The sequence below is a fragment of the Bactrocera oleae genome, chromosome 3, assembly GCF_042242935.1.
Source record: "Bactrocera oleae isolate idBacOlea1 chromosome 3, idBacOlea1, whole genome shotgun sequence".
Classification (NCBI taxonomy): domain Eukaryota; kingdom Metazoa; phylum Arthropoda; class Insecta; order Diptera; family Tephritidae; genus Bactrocera; species Bactrocera oleae.
In genome coordinates this window covers 69,089,341-69,108,831 of record NC_091537.1, presented here as the reverse complement: position 1 = coordinate 69,108,831, position 19,491 = coordinate 69,089,341, and the positions used below count along the sequence as shown (strand labels likewise).

Sequence of the window (19,491 nt, the reverse complement as noted above, 5' to 3'; positions counted from 1 at the left end):
TTGACATGTGTAGACAATTTTACTCGTGATTAGTACACAAAATGTCATTGTATATATTTACAGTTATGTTTACACATATAAACAATAAATGATTATTGAAATCAAACAGGAAATGGATGGGGAATAATGGCAAGTTGCTCTGCTGCACTACATGCGTATGTATGTATCTATATATGAATATAGATGTATATAATTCCATGACTCAAACATTACACATACAAGCATACATATAAATATCGTTGATTCAAACATTATTGTATTCACTCCAAATGTACGCACAAAATCACAGAAATTAATCTTTTAAATGATTACATAAACGAATGTTCGCTACTGCTATGCTAGAAACAGTCACTGACAATCCGCCTTTCAGCCCGTATCAAATCAAATTTGTCAAAAGTTATGCCCGTAGTGGCAACGTAGAAATCAGTTGTTCTCTCTTGTTTTCATTTGACCAATGTTGCCATTGTTCAATTTGTATACATGATTTTTCAAACGTAGAGTTTCTTAGTTATAATTTTTCATAATGTAAAAGCTCAAAACTAAAATCCAACTATTAACAGGTAAGGTGGAAAACATTAAACACATTATTCAGGCTTACTTTCACCACGATACAATCATTGTTGCTTGATTTACATAGTGGAAAGTGAAAGAATTACATGGAATTTAAAATGGTATTATATGGGAATTTTTGCACTATAACATAGTAATATGAAAATAATGTTATATACCGAATTTGGTTAAAATCGGTTAAGCAGATCCCAAGATGTGGGTTTTCACCTAAAAGTGCGCAGTGCCACGCCCACTCTATAATTTTGAACGCGGTTTCTATAAAGTCATTTCATAGAGGTGCTAAAATCATTTGTCCGCACTTAATTTTGTTATTATCGCTTCAGTGGTGTTCTTACACTAAAATCCCGTTATCACAAAAATGGAAATAAAAATGTTCATTTTTGTTTTTGCATTTTGAACTTAAAAATATAAAAAAGAAATACTTGTACATGTAAAAAATTTGAATTGAAATATTGTACATATTTAAATTTTTACTTCATTTAAAAATATGAGTCGGGTGAACGCAGACTTCATTGGCTATGTGTAAGTATATACATATAAACCTATATCTAGCTCGATTAGTTTTAGGTGATACAAACAACCGTTAGGCGAACAAAACTATTATACTCTATAGCAACATGTTGCGATTGTATAAAAATAGTTAACCTATTTATAAATAAAGGTATTCGACTGTGATTTTGAGTTAGTTTCAGAATATTTCAGATATGTTCAAGTTTATTTTGTAATTACTACAAAATATCGAGACTGGCAACCTTGCGTTGCAAGAGATTGCTCTCTCAGCACATTCGTACGGGAAAAATCCAATTTTCGCGGATATCCTACCGCAATGTCTGTAAAAACGGACAGTAAAAGCGGTGGTGAGTGTTCATTTACATTGCGCTCTCATTAGATAGGTCGTATCAGCTGATTCGGTCCACGTTTTTGTGTTGGTGACTGTTTGAAATACAAGTATTACTTGTCGATTGTGAGAGCGCTTCTTGATGCGCTAAATTAATCAGTGCTCAACAATCAATGGCCTATTATGCTTGAATTAATTTAAGTAGCGAAACAAATTGTTGTTGCTGAAGTAGTGTGCGACAGAGTGACTGTCATAAAAATATCATCAAGTCAAGTGAAATAATCAATCGCAATTTTTCTTCTCGCTCCATCGAGAAAAGATAAAGCAAGGGCGAGTGAATTATTAACCATTTGATATGTAAATTTGGTAAATTTCTACTATTTGTTTGTTTGATTCAGCACTGTACAAGTTCTGGCGAATAGAAGAGAGCTAATGGAAATAGTATCAACGATTTCGAACTGTAGAGGTTAAAGCCAGATATTATAATTATATTATTTTATATAAATTTAATTTTATATCCCCAACGTTTTGACTTTTGCAAATAGTTTCAACCGATTCGAAGGTCAAGAACTATTATTAGTGTCATGATTTTCATGCTAAATTTCGTGGAGATATCTTGCCAAATAAAAATGTTTTCAATACAAGGTCTTAATTTTGATTGTTGACTTTGTTTAAAAGCTTTATGCTATAGTAATCCGCTCTTAACCATTTCGTGAAGATATCTCGTAAAATAAAAAGGGCTTTCATATAAGAACTTGATTTAAATCGGCTAGTTTTCATGATATTTAAGACTATGCTATAGTGTTCGCACATCGGCGTTTACGACAAATGAACAGCTTTTTGAGAATAAAAGGGTCTGCGCGAAATTACAGATCGATATCTCATAAACTGAGAGATAAGTGCGCGTACATATGATAGATGGACATGGCTAAATCGACTTAGCTCCTCATGTTGATCGTAATTATATATATTTTATGAAGTCTCGGACGTTTCCATTTGGGTGTTACTAACTACTGTGACCAAAGTTGCCGTGTTTTCTTGTTTCTATTAGTTTTAGGTAAACCTCATCCTTGGGAAACTGAGTCTCTAAATAGTTACAAAATTCTTATCGCAATACCCCACAAATGATAAATTCCTTTTATAAACAGCTGGATTTGCATATAGGCTATATAACGGGTGTTTTTTTCGAGGTATGGAACTTTAAGTTGGCATTACTGTTCAAGATGGCGGCCGATTTAACAGCTGTCAAGTGATTTATTCTCTGTTTGGTTTGACAATTCATCATGAATAGACTCACGCCTGAACAACGCATGCAAATAGTGCAATTTTATTTCGAAAATAATGGTTCTGTGCGGAATATGTATCGCTCACTACGTTCATTTTATCGTATGATGCGATGAAGCGCACTTCTGGTTGAATAGCTACGTCAACAAACAAAACTGCCGCATTTGGAGTGAAGCTAGTCAGCTTGAAGCTCAAGTGTATGTCGAAACACCGTTACATCAAGAAAAACTGACTGTTTGGTGCACTTTATGGGCTAGTGGAATCATTGGTTCGTACTTCTTCAAAAACGATGATGGCCAGAACGTTACAGTCAATGGTGATCGGTATAGAGCGATAATTACTAACTTTTTCATTCCCACTTGGTTTCAACAAGACGGCGCAACATGTCACACAGCTCGTACCACAATTGATTTATGGAAAGACACGTTTGGTGACCGCCTAATTTCACGTTTTGGACCTGTGAATTGGCCTCCAAGGTCTGGTGATTTAAAACCGCCCGACTACTTTCTGTGCGGATATGTAAACTCATTGGTCTATGCGCATAAGCCACAAACACTTTTTTATATATACGGCCACAAATAATGGAAAAAGTCATCGAAAATTGTCCAGATTGGACTACATCCGAGCCAGCCGTGGCGGACAAATGCCAGAAATCCTATTTAAAATGTAATGCCATAAGATTATCTTTCGTATAAATAACAAACATCGCTGTTTTATGGCAATTTAAAGTTCTATGCCTATAAAAAAACACCCTTTACATATATCGAGTTTCATTTATGTAAATCTTAAGTAAACCATATGTATAATACTTTACTTGATTAAGACCATTTGTCAGTAAGTGGCAGTTTTAATTCGGGTGCTGAGGAGTTCGCACAACACTTGTGGAAAAATGTTGCGCTTTGCTTTCATTATTTTGTTCCATTGTATTTTATTTTTCCAGATCAGATTTTGCTTCGCCCAGGATAATGAATCAAGTAAAGCGTGCGATTGCATTTGCGATTCTGCAGTCCAACTCGGTGTCATTGAAGATAATATCGTTAAAGATCGCAGTAGTGAAGTTAATACCGACACAAAAAAGTCGGAAAGCGAAAAGCAACCCTTAAACGACAATAAAACTTCGGAAATCGAAAAGCCTTCACCTACGAAACAGTAAAAATGATTAGCTAATTAATGTAGTAGTCATTGTTGTTAACGGTATATTTCAGAGGATCAGTATACACACCGTCTAGTTGTATAGAAGCAACAGCTGCAACCTCTAAGAGTGGTGTTTACAAAATTCAGATACCACAGCTTAACCTCAACAGCGTGGATGTGTATTGTGATGAGGACACTGATGGAGGCGGATGGTTGGTTGTTCAACGGCGTGTAAGTAACGCAGTGGATTTTTTTATAGGTTGGAATTACTATAAATTGGGATTTGGCGACATAAACGAAAACTATTGGATCGGTTTGGAAAAATTGCACACACTCACTAGTAGCTGTGAACAGGAGTTGTATATAAAACTAGAAAAAGATACTGGCGACGTATACTATGCAAAATATTCAAAATTTCTTATTGGTTCCGAGTCAGAGGAGTTTGCTTTGAAGGAATTGGGTACTTATAGCGGCACTGCTGGCGATTCCTTAACTTATCATTTGGGAATGAAATTTACAACGCTTGATCGTGATAATGATGAGGATCCAGATAGAAATTGTGCTCAAAAATTTAAGGGTGGTTGGTGGTTTAAATTTTGCTATTATAGGTAAAAACATTTTGCATATAAGCGTTATATTATGCTTTATCTTTAATATTTCAGTCACTTGAATGGAAACTTCAATGCAATTCATAGATACGGTATAAACTGGCATGGTATTGAAAAGGAGTTACCTTTACGATATTCGGTAATGATGATACGACCTACACAAAATTGCTGGAGAAAACTAATGAAAAACAGTTTAAATCGAGGTTTTTAAGAAACACGTTTCCATTTTAACTATTTGCATTTCGAACGAGCATTTTTATATAGTGTATTAATCAATACTACAAATTACAATACAATTAATTTTTCAATATACCTTACTTGTATTCAACTTCACTTTTAGCTGTAAATGCGGTCTGCGTATGTTATATGTATGAGATATAACAATGAAAGTAAGTGAACGTCCCTTCCTACGTAAGCCCTGATGCTAAAAAATGGTAAAATCGGATCAATGCTTCCCTAAGCCACCATATGGTTAATATAAGGATTTGTAAAGTTCAGGTTGACTTTTTATCTCATATATTGGTCAACATGGCAGTTATCTTCGTAGAAAAGTCTAAAAGTAGTAATATGTCTTGATGCCAAAAATAGATAAAATCGGGTCAATACTACCTAATGTAGGAGTTCCAAACTTCCATTTGGATTTATAGCTTATATATATATCGGTAAATGTGTAAGATATGTTAAGAAAATTAGATGATCGTGTAATTCCATTTCATAATAAACAGACTTACTCCGAAACATATTTTGCAAATCGTGCTAATTTGTTACCAAGTTATGATTCGGTTCCTGCGACGCATCGCGCGCTTCGTCTAATATTCGGTCGACATAATCACCCAGCAGAGTCGGTAATTAGTGCAACCATGAATCGGTTTCTCTTCACGTTTACTCTAGTGGATAATGCGCATCCGCAGAGACGCCGTGTAGTTTGCACCGAATACGCTATTGCTGCGGTGGAGCAAAGTATCGAAGAAGACCCTAATTAGTCCATCCGTCATAACCCAATACAACTCGTGCTGGACCAATACACTTTATAGGCGATATAGCGATATTCGTGGGCTTACAAAATCCAACTTATGCAAGAATTTACGCTGTACGACTTTCAAGTACGTCGTACGTTCGGTGAGTGGACCCAAAACGAGATGGCCACCGATTCCGATTTTCACAAGAAAATTCAGTTCAGCGATGAAGCTCACAATGGGTACGTTAATAAATAGGATTCTCGCATTTAGATTGATGATAATCCACAAGATATTGTCGAGCCGCCGTTACATTCCCAAATAATCACTGTTTGGTGTGCTCTATGGGCAGAGGAAATCATTGGCTATAATGTTACAGTCATTGGGGAACGCTATAGAGTAATAATCAATGGCTTTTTTGTGCCTGAATTTGAGGGTGTTGATGTGGAGGACCTTTGGTTCCAACAAGACGGTGCTATGTATATGTCATACAGCCAAAGAAATAATCAATTTATTGTAAGAAGCTTTTGGTGAGTGCATTATCTCGCGTCGTGGCCTCCAAGATGGTGCAATTTAACGCCACTGGACTACGCAGATAAGCTTGAGACAATTGCCGCTTTAAAAGAGAATGCTCAACGCGTTATTGCTGACGGGCCAACTGTGGCAGGGAATTGTTCGAAATTATTTTTAAAACACAATGGCAAACTATTATCTTTGTATTAAACCTAAATTCTTGGCCATAACATTAAATTTTATGCGTTTTATTTCTTCTTGAAAACCACATGTCTAAAAAAACACCCTTCATTTATTGAAATTTGTATAAAGTATATTATATAAACGGTCTCAATATATTAAACTTGGAAAAAAATATTAACTGAATATGGATCACCCTCCTCCTAGTAAAAATTGGTATTGAATTTAACTTTCATAGCACCCTTGTTGATGAGTTACATCATAAGTTATCGCAGACGGACGAACGGGAAAAGAGAGAGACATACTACCGTAAATCAAGTCTTCTCGTCATACTGATCATTTTCATATACAAGACTCTATACCTTTATACTCTAAACAGGTTATATTGAGTTTCCCAAGGAGTTTGTAACACCCAAAAAGAAACGTCGAAGACCGTATGAAAAAAAAAATATATATATATGATCAGGTGATGTGACTTGACTATGTTCATCTTTCTGTAACTACGCGAACTAGATATCGATAAGATATCGATTTTTGCACACGCCATTTTATCTTCACGAAGCTGCTCAATTGTCGCAACCGCCGATATCGAACAACTATAGCATATAGCTGGCATACAAAATGACTAATAAAAGTCAAGTTCTAGTATCAACTCAAGTCGAGTATAACCCAAAACAACGCCATAACTCCCGAATAAATTGTTCACATCAGATAACTATAGCATAGTAGCCATACAAATTGAACCATCAAAATCATGTCCTTGTACGGCACACTTTTTTATTAGTGAAGGGTATTATAGCTATGATACAACCAAAGATATCGTTTTTTCTTGTTTCGAAACTCATCTTTGTGAAACTGAGTCACTAAATAGTTACAAAATTCTTATCGCAATACCCCACAAATTATAAATTCCTTTTATAAACAGCTGAATTTGCGTATGGGCTATATACATACCTATATCGAGTTTCATTTATGTAAATCTTAAGTAAGCCATATGTATAATACTTTACTTGATTAAGTCCATTTGTCAGTAAGTGGCAGTTTTAATTCGGGTGCTGAAGAGTTCGCACAACACTTGTGGAAAAATGTTGCGCTTTGCTTTCATTATTTTGTTGCATTGTATTTTATTTTTCCAGATCAGATTTTGCTTCGCCCAGGATAATGAATCAAGTAAAGCGTGCGGTTGCATTTGCAATTCTGCAGTCCAAGTCGGTGTCGTTGAAGATAATATCGTTGAAGATCGCAGTAGTGAAGTTAAGGCCGACATTAAAAAGTCGGAAAGCGAAAAGCAACCCTTAAACGACAATAAAACTTCGGAAATCGAAAAGCCTTCACCTACGAAACAGTAAAAATGATTAGCTAATTAATGTAGTAGTCATTGTTGTTAACGGTTTATTTCAGAGGACCAGTATACACACCGTCTAGTTGTATAGAAGCAACAGCTGCAACCTCTAAGAGTGGTGTTTACAAAATTCAGATACCACAGCTTAATCTCAGCAGCGTGGATGTGTATTGTGATGAGGACACTGATGGAGGCGGATGGTTGGTTGTTCAACGGCGTGTAAGTAACGCAGTGGATTTTTATAAAAGTTGGAATTACTATAAAATGGGATTTGGCGACATAAACGAAAGCTATTGGATCGGTTTGGAAAAATTGCACACACTCACTAGTAGCTGTGAGCAGGAGATTGGTATTATATTAAGAAAAAGGAATGAAAAGTACACATCATACTATGCAAAATATTCAAAGTTTCTTATTGGTTCCGAGTCAGAGGAGTTTGTTTTGAAGGAATTGGGTACTTACAGCGGCACTGCTGGCGATTCCTTAACTTTTCATTTGGGAATGAAATTTTCAACGGCTTATCGTGATAATGATCTTGATCCAAAAAATTGTGCTCTATATTATAGAAGTGGTTGGTGGTTTAAAAACTGCTATCTTAGGTAAAGAAATTTTTCATATCAGCGTTGGTGGTGTTTTATCTTTTATATTTCAGCAACTTGAATGGAGACTTCCTTGCAATTGATAAATACGGTATAAACTGGCATACTATTGGAGACCTGTTACCTTTACAATTTTCGCAAATGATGATACGACCTACACAAAATTGTTGGAGAATATTAGTGAAAAATAGTATAACGCGAGGTGTTTAACTATTTGCAATACTAACGAGCATTTTTGTATACATATGTATGAACCAATAATACAAATTACAATACAATTATTGTAATTTTCCAATATACTTGTATTCAGGCTGTACTTTTTACCATATATGGGGTCACCTGTGTATGTTAAATCTGTTAGATATAATAATGAAAGTTAGTAAACGTCTTTTCCTGGTAATTATGTGCTCTGGTGCTAAAAAATTTGTAAAATCACGTTTATCCTATGTTTATCTCCGAATGGTTAATACATGGATTTTCAATGGTCAGGTTGACTTTATACTTTATACTCGTATTTTGGTTAATATGGCAGTTATATTGGTATAACTCAGAGAGCATCTGGTAATTATATAATATGTCTTGATGCCTAAAATTGATAAAACGGATCAATATCCGTAGTCTCCATATACCTAATTTAATAATTTCAAATTTCCGGTGAGCTTTATATAAGATAATTGGATATACTATAGCTTAATACCGAAAATGTGTGAATTTACTTTACAAACTACCACAATTCCTTTATTCTACATATTATAACGATTTTATTATATTTTATTCTAACAGGCCTAATGCCGTATATGTCGGCCACACGTTCACGGAAGCATGTTATCTGAGTATACCTAAGCAATGACAAGAGTTAGTGTAGTCAGCTCAGACCTTCCGCTGCCAACAATATACCTTATATAAGGATTTCCAACTTTCCAGCTGACTGTAAGCCGTTTTTGTTGGTTAAATGGTTTAGCACTGAATACAAATGAAATTGTTTCTAGACCCTTGGTCCAAACCTAATACCTCTAATGTATAATGAATTCCCATCCGTTGGTGGACGTTTTTCACATCAACTCAATACATAAAAGTATATTAAATTTATATTTGCTACGAATTGTGTAACACTCAGAAAGAAATGTCGGGGACTCTATAAAGTATATACATATATAAATTATCGGCGTGACGAGTTGAGCTGATTTAGCTTGTCCCTCTGTCTGTGTACCGCTAACTAGGCCCTTAATATTATATTTGAGATATCACTCTGAAATTTCGTGCACGTTTTTTTCTCGGTTGCTTATTTGTCGAGACTATCGATATCGGACAGCTATAGCATATAACTGCCATATAAACTGACCGATCGTGCTCAAGTTGTTGGAAAACTTTTTTATTTGACAAGGTATATTCGCAAAATTTATTGACAAAGTCAATACTACAATATCCGAACAAACTGTTCAGAAAGGACAATTATAGTATATAGCTGACATAAAAAAGTGAACGGTCAAACTCACGTCCTTAGATCGAAACATTTTTATTTGAAAAGACATTTTCACGTAATTTGGCACAGCTTATTATCCAACACATCATACAATCTTTGAAGAAATTGCTCAGATCGGATAACTATAGCATATAGCTGCCATACGAAGTGACCAATTAAGCTTTTGAACAACTCTAGTGCTTGTAGGAAAAACTTTTTTATTTAACAAAGTTTTCTTCAATAAAGTTGGTACAGATATTTTATACCCTTTTGTGCTATCAAAAATGCACTTATTAAGGGTATTATAGCTTCGGTGCAGCCAAAGTTTTTTCTTATTCTTATACAGCTTTATCATTTTCAACGCATTACACTTGGCACTTGCCTCACGATCGGTGCGCTTTTATCTTTCTGTTGCATGTGCTGCTTCTACGCGCAGTTTGCTTTGTATTTTTAACTGCATTTATTTATCAATAAATGCATACGCACTTTATACGCTGCCTTTCCATCTCCATTTGATATTACACACATTGCGACTTCCGGTGTATTTTGTTGTTGTTATTTTATTCTGCTATTATATTTTCTTATATTATTTTATGGGCAATCACTTTGGATAAATTATTCACAGTTTTTCTTGTAATCTATCAATACAACAGGCTGTCGGCATATATATAGATTCGAATATACCCTACAGGCTGCCAGCTAGTGCAGTTATTTTGAACAATGTGGACAAATTAATGGTAGTACAACAACAAAAAATGTGTATGAATAGTTATGCTAATTTAAAGCGCATGTACATATAAACAAATGTTACTTACCAAACATTTTTATGAATGAATTTTCGGTCAACACAATTGAATATATATACAAAAAATTTAAACCAAACAAAGAATGATTATGTATGAATGAGTAAGCTTTTAGTAGCCACTTAGTAGTAAGGCCTCAAATTTTATTATGATTTTCATTTGCATATTAAATTGATTTTTATTGTTGTTATCATCAGGAAATGTATTCTGTTTGAAGCCGGCCGCCACTTGCTTTAAAGGCTTTATATTATATTAAAAAGCTATGCAAATACGAACACACATTTTTATTGATTAAGATTAAAAAATGGAAAAAAATCGACTGCACAGAAATGAAATCAATAAAACTCTTAAATCGTAAGGCAAATAAGAATTTTTTGTGTGTATGTTTTTCATATAGTCAAGCAGAATTATGCGGCAAAATTGATTAAGACAACACGAGACGTTTCGGTAGCTGAACTTCAGATATATTATGATCAGCTGAGAGGAATGTGAATGTAGCGGTCAACAATCCAAGTACATATGTATGTATACAACAGTCACATGGGTACTTGGAGAAAAAGCAAGATTAACCCTTTTTTACGAATTTTACTTTTGTCTTAAAAGACTGCATAATATCTCAAAAAAATCGTGTCGAAATTAGAAGTCGATTGGAGAAAAATTTACTGGAGTTATGGGAATTTTATACCTTTGAAAAATTAAAATTTCAAAAACCTACCAGCTTTACTAAGGCAAAGCGAGTATCTATATAGATTTTTTGATTTCAGATGATCCAGCATCTACTTATGAGTGGCACCGCAATTCACCCGCAATTTTCCGTGACGCTCCGTAGTAATTGCTACTATTGCCATATTTTTAAAATATTTCTCCATGAAAATCCATCAGAATATTCTTCAAATATCACATTAAAATGTAACATTGGAATGAGATTAACTGTTTCATAAAAGTAAAATCATACAAATAGGAACGAATTAACCCATTAAAACCTTTTGGAACACTTAAAGGACACACCTAGTGTGAAATTCTAACAGTTTATAGCTTTAAAAAGTACTCCCCCAAGATTTAAGTGCGTATTTTCGATATTTTTGGAGTTACAGGCTTCTAAAGTGTAGCTCCTCGATCCATCAGCTCTATCAGCTTATCTTAAAAAGCAGTTTTTCTTGAACTAGCATTTTTCGAATCTTCTGCATGTTTTGTAGATGGTTCTGCGTACAATGACTTACCAATTTTTTGATCTGATCAAAAATCGAATTTTGGCAGGCCAAAATCTTCTACAGAGATTTTCTTTTAGATTTACTGCAGCCATGGAGGATTGTGCCGAGAACTTTTAAAAAGATTAAGATTTTTGTGTGTTTGAACTAAAGTATGGATGTTGGAGCGAATATGGATACAATATGCATCGAAGACACTTCATATAAAAGCACGTATATAAGGTATATTAGTCGTTTTCCATTCGACTCTCCTCTATTCACCATATTGCTTCTATGAAAGCAATCACAAAGTTTTGCGGTTGAAGTTCCAGTGATAAGCTCTTTCTTTGTTAACTCTTTATGATCATGCCACTTTGTTGCATTTACATTAGTTGCTTTTTCGATTCGCAGCTTTATTTTAGCGCAATAAAAGTTTATAGCTGAATTCGTCAGTGCATGGCTAGAGCTAGAGAGTAGACCCGTACTGTAACAAGAGAGAAAGAAGGTAACCTAGAATATGAATTTTTATATAAGGAATGCGCGATCGTAATACATGCCTAATGGCTTATTAGATCAAAAAGTGAGTGATGAGCTACAACGAATGGGAACTACTTTATTGACCTTTTCGTCTAAACAAAAAAAAGCTTTGAAAGAGCTTTCTTTAATTGCTTTGGTGTAGGGATCTATAGAACGGCTGAACAGCCTAATCAGTCTACAACCGCGTATACCTCATCTAGGTGCCAAGTCATAAAAGGGGTAGCTGAAAATGAACTAGCTGATCTAAACAGCAAAGTAATCTGTGGACTCAGGACGGAAGGCTTGGCCCTTGGCTATCGCTCAACCAACAAGAACGACGTGATGATAACATTAAATAAAACACTCAAAATTAAGTTTATACCAGTTTTTGATGACCCGGTGCAGCATTTCGGCTGGAATTCCGTCTATAGTACTCTGCATGTTGTATTTGAGCTACTCGCATGTTGCTGGTTGATGTTCAATTAACATACTCCTAGAACAAATAATTTAGTTACCAAATTGTTTACGCAATGTGCCCATGTTTAGACGTGAAACATGATCCGTAAACAAACATGGCCATCACGAGCTATCACAATCACGTGATCCCTATTGGTAGACGCTGTATATCCCTTTTTGGACTTTTCAGCATGTACGATTTCTTATCTGGTCAGTCATATTAATATTTTCATTGTTATTAAACATGTTAGTCTACATAGCTCATATTCCTTCTGGAATCACCTGCCGATAATAAAGTTGAACTGCTACCCAAATTTTTAACGCAAGGCATCAGGCGCATAATGCCATAGAGCATCTCTTATGCACTTGCCCCACTGGCAAGGCAATGCTTTAACCATTTGGGGGTCGCACGGTATGAGACATTGGAAAAGGTATCATTAGTGAGGACACAGAGTTTAAATTCGCGTCAAGAAAGGACATCCGAAAGGAACTGCATAACAGAACTCCATATGGTATAGCAAAGGATCAAAATTGGTCTATGCGTGACTCATTAGACTACCAGACTATTCCATCTTAGCCTAACCCAATTGTTTATAAATATAAGAATATAATATTGTATATATGGTAGGTATTTTCTTATGTATTTTTTTTAAATAAACCTCTGCACTTTTATATATATACATATACGCCGCCTCCGTCTCCATTTCTTCAACCATGTTTGCTTTGTTCAAGGCTCGCCATATCGCTTTCTACTCTTTCTCTTTCGAACTTTTACCAGAGGCATCACGCTAATGCGTGCATAAAAGCCATTTGTGGATTCGATGTATGTATGTACATACAATACATAAAATTACTTACTAGCTTTACTATAGTTCACCGCTAAATTTCAATGTACAAGGCAACTAGGACACCATGATTACACAATCAAGAGCAAACAGGCTACCAGCCAAATATAATACAACTAATAAATTCAGTTTGTGAATTGAGTTCGCTGCCAAAGCGAAGCTTTTCATTGCAATATCTTAGCCAAGCATTATAGATTTAGTAATGTTTGTGCACGGCTGCTACACAAACCTATGTGCATACAATCATACTTACAAGTATTTACATATACATCTATCTACATACGAGTATCTACTAAGTGTGTGCATGTGGGCAATTTTCAATTTCCTATGTGACTATATGAGAGTATATGTGTTTAAGGTTACATTATGAGGTTGTAAATATTGTATGTATACCCATGTATATAGAAAGTACATATCTAGAAGGATAATGTTTTTTAGGGTGATTCTTAAATGTGGCAAATATTATTTTCAATTTACATCGTCTAAGCCTAAGAGAACTAGCCCCTCAGTTTTTGTTATATCGATCTGAAATTTTGTTCACGGCTTTTTCTCCTCAAAAAACTATTCTTTTGTCACAACCGCTGATATCGGACTACTATAGCATATAGCTGATATACAAACGAACGATCAAACTCAAGTCCTTGTATAAAATATTTTTTGTTTTAAAAGGTATCTTCACAAAATTCGGAACAGATTATTACCCAAGGCCTCGCAACAATCTCCAAAGATATTGTTCTGATCGGGCTACTATAGCTTATGGCTACTAGATAAACTGAACTAAACTTCTTTATTTGATAAAGTAAATTAAGCATGAATTATTTTTCAAGTCAACGGTACAATATCCGAACAAAATATTGGGATCGAACCCCTATAGCATATAGCTGCCAAAGTGAACGCTCAATTTGAAGTGCTTTCTCCAATCGATCGAAATTGAAATGGCCATCACAAATATACTCGTTCACGGTGAAGAAATGCCCGTTTTATAGATTTTAGTACCTCCCTAGTGTATAACTTTATAGATATATATAAATCTATCTGTTTATGTATATGCATGTACAAAGCCTGCACTTAGCCTTTCTACTTTATGCCATGCTACCAAGGACCCGACTGCATAAAATTCATAGCTAACAAAGATTTAGCTTTTAGCCAAGTTAAAAATCGATAATATATTTTTTTGTGTGCGGCATGCAACTTTTGCCGTTTGTTATGTGTTTCGATAGAAAAAAGTTAAAAATCTGGAAGTTTTGATAAAGTTACAGTTTTTTGTGCAGCAGAGCAAAACGTTGCGAGAAAATTGCTACTTGCTGGAAAAAAGCTAATTTCTATAAAAAAAATCCAATTTAGTGCAAAAAGTAAAAAAAAAGAGAAAAGAAAAACTTTAAAAAAACACATAAAAAAAGTAAGAAAAAACAAAAATTTTATTAAAAACTCGACAAAGTAGGCTAAAAGTACAAACGACTGTAATGCGCTGCATATTAAAAGTGAACTTTCTGCGAAAGTTTCAGCTAAAAGTTAAAAATTTGGAAAGCACAAAAAACCGAAAAAAATAAATATATGCATATAAGAAAACACATTAATTTTGATGGCACCGAAGCTATAATACCCTTCATATTCACAAAGGAGTCAAAATAAGAATTTGATTTTCATCGGTCAGTTCTTGGGGAGAAGAGGACGTGTGCAAAATTTCAGATAGATATCTCAAACAGCCTTTTATAGGGTATCCGATGCTTCCTTCTGGGTGCTACAAACTTTGTGGCAAACTTAATTTACCCAATTCAAGGTACAACCAAATGCGCGCCACACCATGATTACAGTGGGAAAGCGTTTAAAATCTCTGGGGAGAAATTTGTACATTAAAACTTGTAAAAATCTAAATAAGAGCACCTGACATACAAATATTTATACTTATATATATATATACATATATATGTAAATGTATATCGAGGGCAGGGGCAATTAATTTCAATTCAAGCGCATATAGAGGGAAAAGCAAGAAGCAGCAACAACAACATGAACTGCTAAATCGCTCCACATACATACATACAAATACATACACCGTCACACAGACATTCCACTTGCCACAGATTTCATTTTCCAAGCGTAGCAGTTTAATAGCTTAACCGCGCAACGAGGTCCGGCCCTTCGCACGCCGCCCACCAAATTACACGCGTTCGTTGCTATTGGTGATGCCACCGCGGCTGTGTGGCGGATATTTAGAAATTAAGAGGAAATGTCCGATGATAAATTGCGCTAGTTTGCTGTGCCAGTTGACTGCCCTTTTGGCCTCGATTTTGCAGTTGCATGTTTGCTTATCGCATTGTTTTTTGCTTCTTCGCTACATTTTATTACTGTGCTGTTAAATGCAATTATGTGACTGCTTGTATATACTACAATACATACAAGTAGGTATGTATGTGTGCGTGTTGCAACTTTGCACTTTATAACCGTTTTTTGGAATGTAGTTTCGTTTGTTAATTCGACTATTTCTTTAAAATATATATTTCTTACCACAAAATCGGTGAAAATTGTGAGAAAATGCAGTCTGTTTTTCATATTTTCTCTTAAGAGATACTGATTGTGTGAACATATGACCATCAGGACTGTTTGAGGCAAACTTCTCAATATGCTTCTACTTCAAAACTCTCAAAGCTCAACACAATACAGTGTAATCATAACCTGACCAGGGCCTGCATCAAACTTGCACCCAGATCCGTCTCGCCTAATGTGAGTATATTCCGATTTTGATTATTTAAATGGGAGTCCTTTCGTGACTAACTGATAACATAAAGTTTATGACTGATATCTTTCTTCTTCCATTTCAGTGTTCCTCTTTTGATGTTTGTTATATGTTCCCTCGTAAACTAGATAATAAAAGACTACTGAAAAAATCTGTAATATAATATATTACACTATCTTCAAGTATATAAGTTTAGTGAGCTCAAAGTATATACAAAAAATTATAATTTTCCAGCTCGTCGAGAGAAATCCCTTACTCTTTCTCCAATCATACAAAATTTATGTAACGGCGATGCCTCTAGTCTTCAAAAATACTTGAGATCTTATTTAAAATATCAACCCATGATTTATATAATATTCACCATTTCGGCTTAACCTGCAATACTCAATCCAAATGCTTTCTGTATTAGATATAGTTGTATTTGGAGTAAAAGTAGTTCTTCGTAATCTATAACTATTACTATTTGGTATAAGGTCATCATAATATTGAATACAGCTGCTCAACTGGTTAACAACAATTAGTCAAAAATATAATCGTTGTAATTCGACTAGCTAGGTCCATATGGTTTTGATTGATCAAAGTAATTTTAATTGAACTCGTATATGAATAGTGTATAAATTCCGCCCAGCTGGTTCTGTACTGAGCAATCTTCCTTATATGTACTTCGAAAAAGGTAAAAATCTGTTTCCAAACCAATTTGTAAGTGCTCGTATACAGTAAATTAATGCTAACGAAAGAGAGCTCATGGTTATTACAGCAATTAAAGAAAATATTCTTGCTCTGACAAATAGTGTGCTAACAACAAAGTATATATTTATATATACAATTGGCCAAGCGGCTTTGTATCTTAGAGTTTCATCAAAGATAGTGAAAGAATTCCTTGATCTCTTAGTCATTTAACATTCTATTTTACGATAAACATGCAATGGGTTTCAGGACATAGTGATGTCCATGGTAGCTGTAAAGCAAACGAACTAAGCATAGCAGGCTTCACTCTACAATTAGACTCCGAGAAAGAGGAAATTTATATGCCTCTGGTTACTTTAGATATTTGATTGACAGACATATTATAGCTACATATATATAGCTGAATCTGGGTTGAGTCAAACCCTAACTTGCTCAACAAACAGGCAAATGTGACATGAATAGAATATAGACTATTAAAACTAAAAAGGATTCACGTAAGAACACCCAATAGGAGTGCTAACAGATCACTGATCACTTAGATCATCATCTAATTGGCAGGCATGCCAGCAGACAATCTCAGAGGTTGCACAGTTACAACTTTTTGTATTGATGAACTTCATCAAGAGCACAGTGTAGGTCAGAGAGGAAATAATAGAGTGAGAAGATTTTAGTCCCGGTGTTTTCATAATGGGCCTCCTAAGGGCCTAGGCGCGTCGTCAGACATCTACTCTACCTACCTACCTAAGACAGAGGAAAACGCTTGCAAAAGAAAACTGCAATGTGTATAGTTGACATTTTTCAGTGAGGTTGGTGGAAAATAATATAGTGTAAGTCTACAAGTATAATGAATAGCGTTTTTCTAAATACCAACTTGAAATAAAATGGAACATACATTTGGCAGCAGAAAGTGGCGTACACAATGTCCAGCCAGTGTTGTTAAATTCCTAGCGAAATAATATTTAATGTTGTGCCTTCTTTTGCTACTCGCTCTGATCACTAAATTCATCTGATATTTCCTGAATATTGTCTACATATCGAATCTTTTGTTTAGTACCTTCCATAGGAAAATATGAATTGTATGTAGAAAACATGAGCATTTGCTCCCATTTTAAGCTAACCAAAACTTTCAATTCATTATATATATAATATGTAAGTTAAATGGTTGACATTTTTTTGCAATAAATATAAACATTTTCTACCCAATTATTTGCACCATTTCATATTTTTATTCGCAAATCTTAACCTTAAATTTATCTGCAAATTTGATTTGCATTTTGCATCAAGCTCGTTTTCAATCTATTCAGATCTTATTTATTTAATATTGCAAGCATTAAATTGTATTAATGTTATTAATTTATTTGATTTTCCGTCTTGTTTTTACTACAATTGTCTGTTACACACCAATACATAGTATAAAACAAAGTCGCTTTCTCTGTCTCTATATCCCTATGTATGCTTAAATCTTTAAAACTACGCAACGGATTTTGATGCGGTTTTTCAATAGATAGAGTGATTGAAGAGAAAGGTTTATAGGTATTATGACATGCATTAAGTAGTGAAAAAATACCGTTTTGTTTAAGGTTGAAACAGTCTACAGAAAACTCCGCGATGGTATATATGTATCTATCTCTTCAGGATATCTCACAATAACTTTTTTTTTGTCATTTACTGTTTACGACAAAAAATTGCTAATTTTCGAAGTGATTTTAATACAATAAATATCTTTAATACATTGTTGACTTAATTTAGATCTATATAGCCCTTTACAAAATATGATTTAAATGAATATTTTCGAAGATATTACAGATTAAAAAGCTGCGGGACATAGCGTTTGCGGCGGTACCGATCGGCCGGGGCAGCGAGAGCGTGCGTATAAATAGCGCGTCGGAGACCGCAGTTCTCCCTATAGCATGAATTGAGTAGCGATCGGACGAGTTTATTTTCGGAGCTCTCTAGCGAGGAAAATAACAGTACTTAATGAGAACGTGCTTTTCAGTGCGACAACGTATCAATAATTATAAGTCAGTTACGATAAGTAATTGTATGATAGTGAAAACATCTTTTGCAATGACCATTGATAAATCGAAGGGTCAAAATCTCAACAATTTTTGGTCAAACAGTGGCATACTTTAATCGTATTATTCACGCAAAGTTTTACGCCGATATAATCATTGTTGCTTGATTTGCATAGTGGAAAGTGAAAGAATCAAGTGGTATTTAAAATGGTGTCATATGGAAAATAGGCGTGGTTGTAATCCGATTTCGCCCATTTTCGCACTATGACATAGAAACATGAAAAGAACGTTACGCACCGAATTTGGTTGAAATCGGTTAAGCAGATCTCAAGATATGGGGTTTCACCTAAAAGTGGGCTGTGCCACGCCCACTGTCTAATTTTGAACGCGGTTCCTATAAAGTCATCTTATACCATCTCAGAGATAAAATTTAATGTCTCTGGCGTGTTTAGTGCTTGATTTATCGCGCTTTAAGTAGTTTTTAACAGTACCGTTAAATGGGGAGTGGGCGGAGTTGCCACCCGATTTCAACTATTTTCACACCGTCAATAGAAGTGCTAAAAACATTTGCTTCCAGTGAATTTTGTTATTATAGCGTTAGCGGTTTAGGAGATATGCACATTAAACCTATTAGAGGCGGGACCACGCCCACTTTTAAAAAACAAATTTTAACTGCAGATGCCCCTCCCTAATGTGATCCTGTGTACCAAATAACAGTCTTGTATCTTATTGCGGAGCTTAGTTATGGCAAGTTATTTG

The 19,491-nt window shown here is 34.8% G+C and overlaps 3 protein-coding genes across 4 annotated transcripts in view; 2 read left to right on the top strand and 1 right to left on the bottom strand.

The window, feature by feature from the left end:
- Positions 1 to 19,491, bottom strand: part of LOC106616310 (uncharacterized protein DDB_G0283357) — a 122,835-nt gene that overhangs the window by 88,048 nt on the left and 15,296 nt on the right. The window lies entirely within an intron of this gene.
- LOC106616940 (fibrinogen-like protein A) lies at positions 3,528 to 4,746 on the top strand. The gene is made up of 3 exons (XM_014233878.3): positions 3,528 to 3,841; positions 3,898 to 4,434; positions 4,489 to 4,746. Exons 1-3 carry the CDS (start codon positions 3,582 to 3,584, stop codon positions 4,643 to 4,645), a joined length of 954 nt encoding a protein of 317 aa, XP_014089353.2. The 5' UTR covers positions 3,528 to 3,581; the 3' UTR covers positions 4,646 to 4,746.
- LOC106616961 (fibrinogen-like protein A) lies at positions 7,116 to 8,351 on the top strand. Its single transcript, XM_014233901.3, has 3 exons — positions 7,116 to 7,428; positions 7,485 to 8,024; positions 8,078 to 8,351. Exons 1-3 carry the CDS (start codon positions 7,169 to 7,171, stop codon positions 8,232 to 8,234), a joined length of 957 nt encoding a protein of 318 aa, XP_014089376.2. The 5' UTR covers positions 7,116 to 7,168; the 3' UTR covers positions 8,235 to 8,351.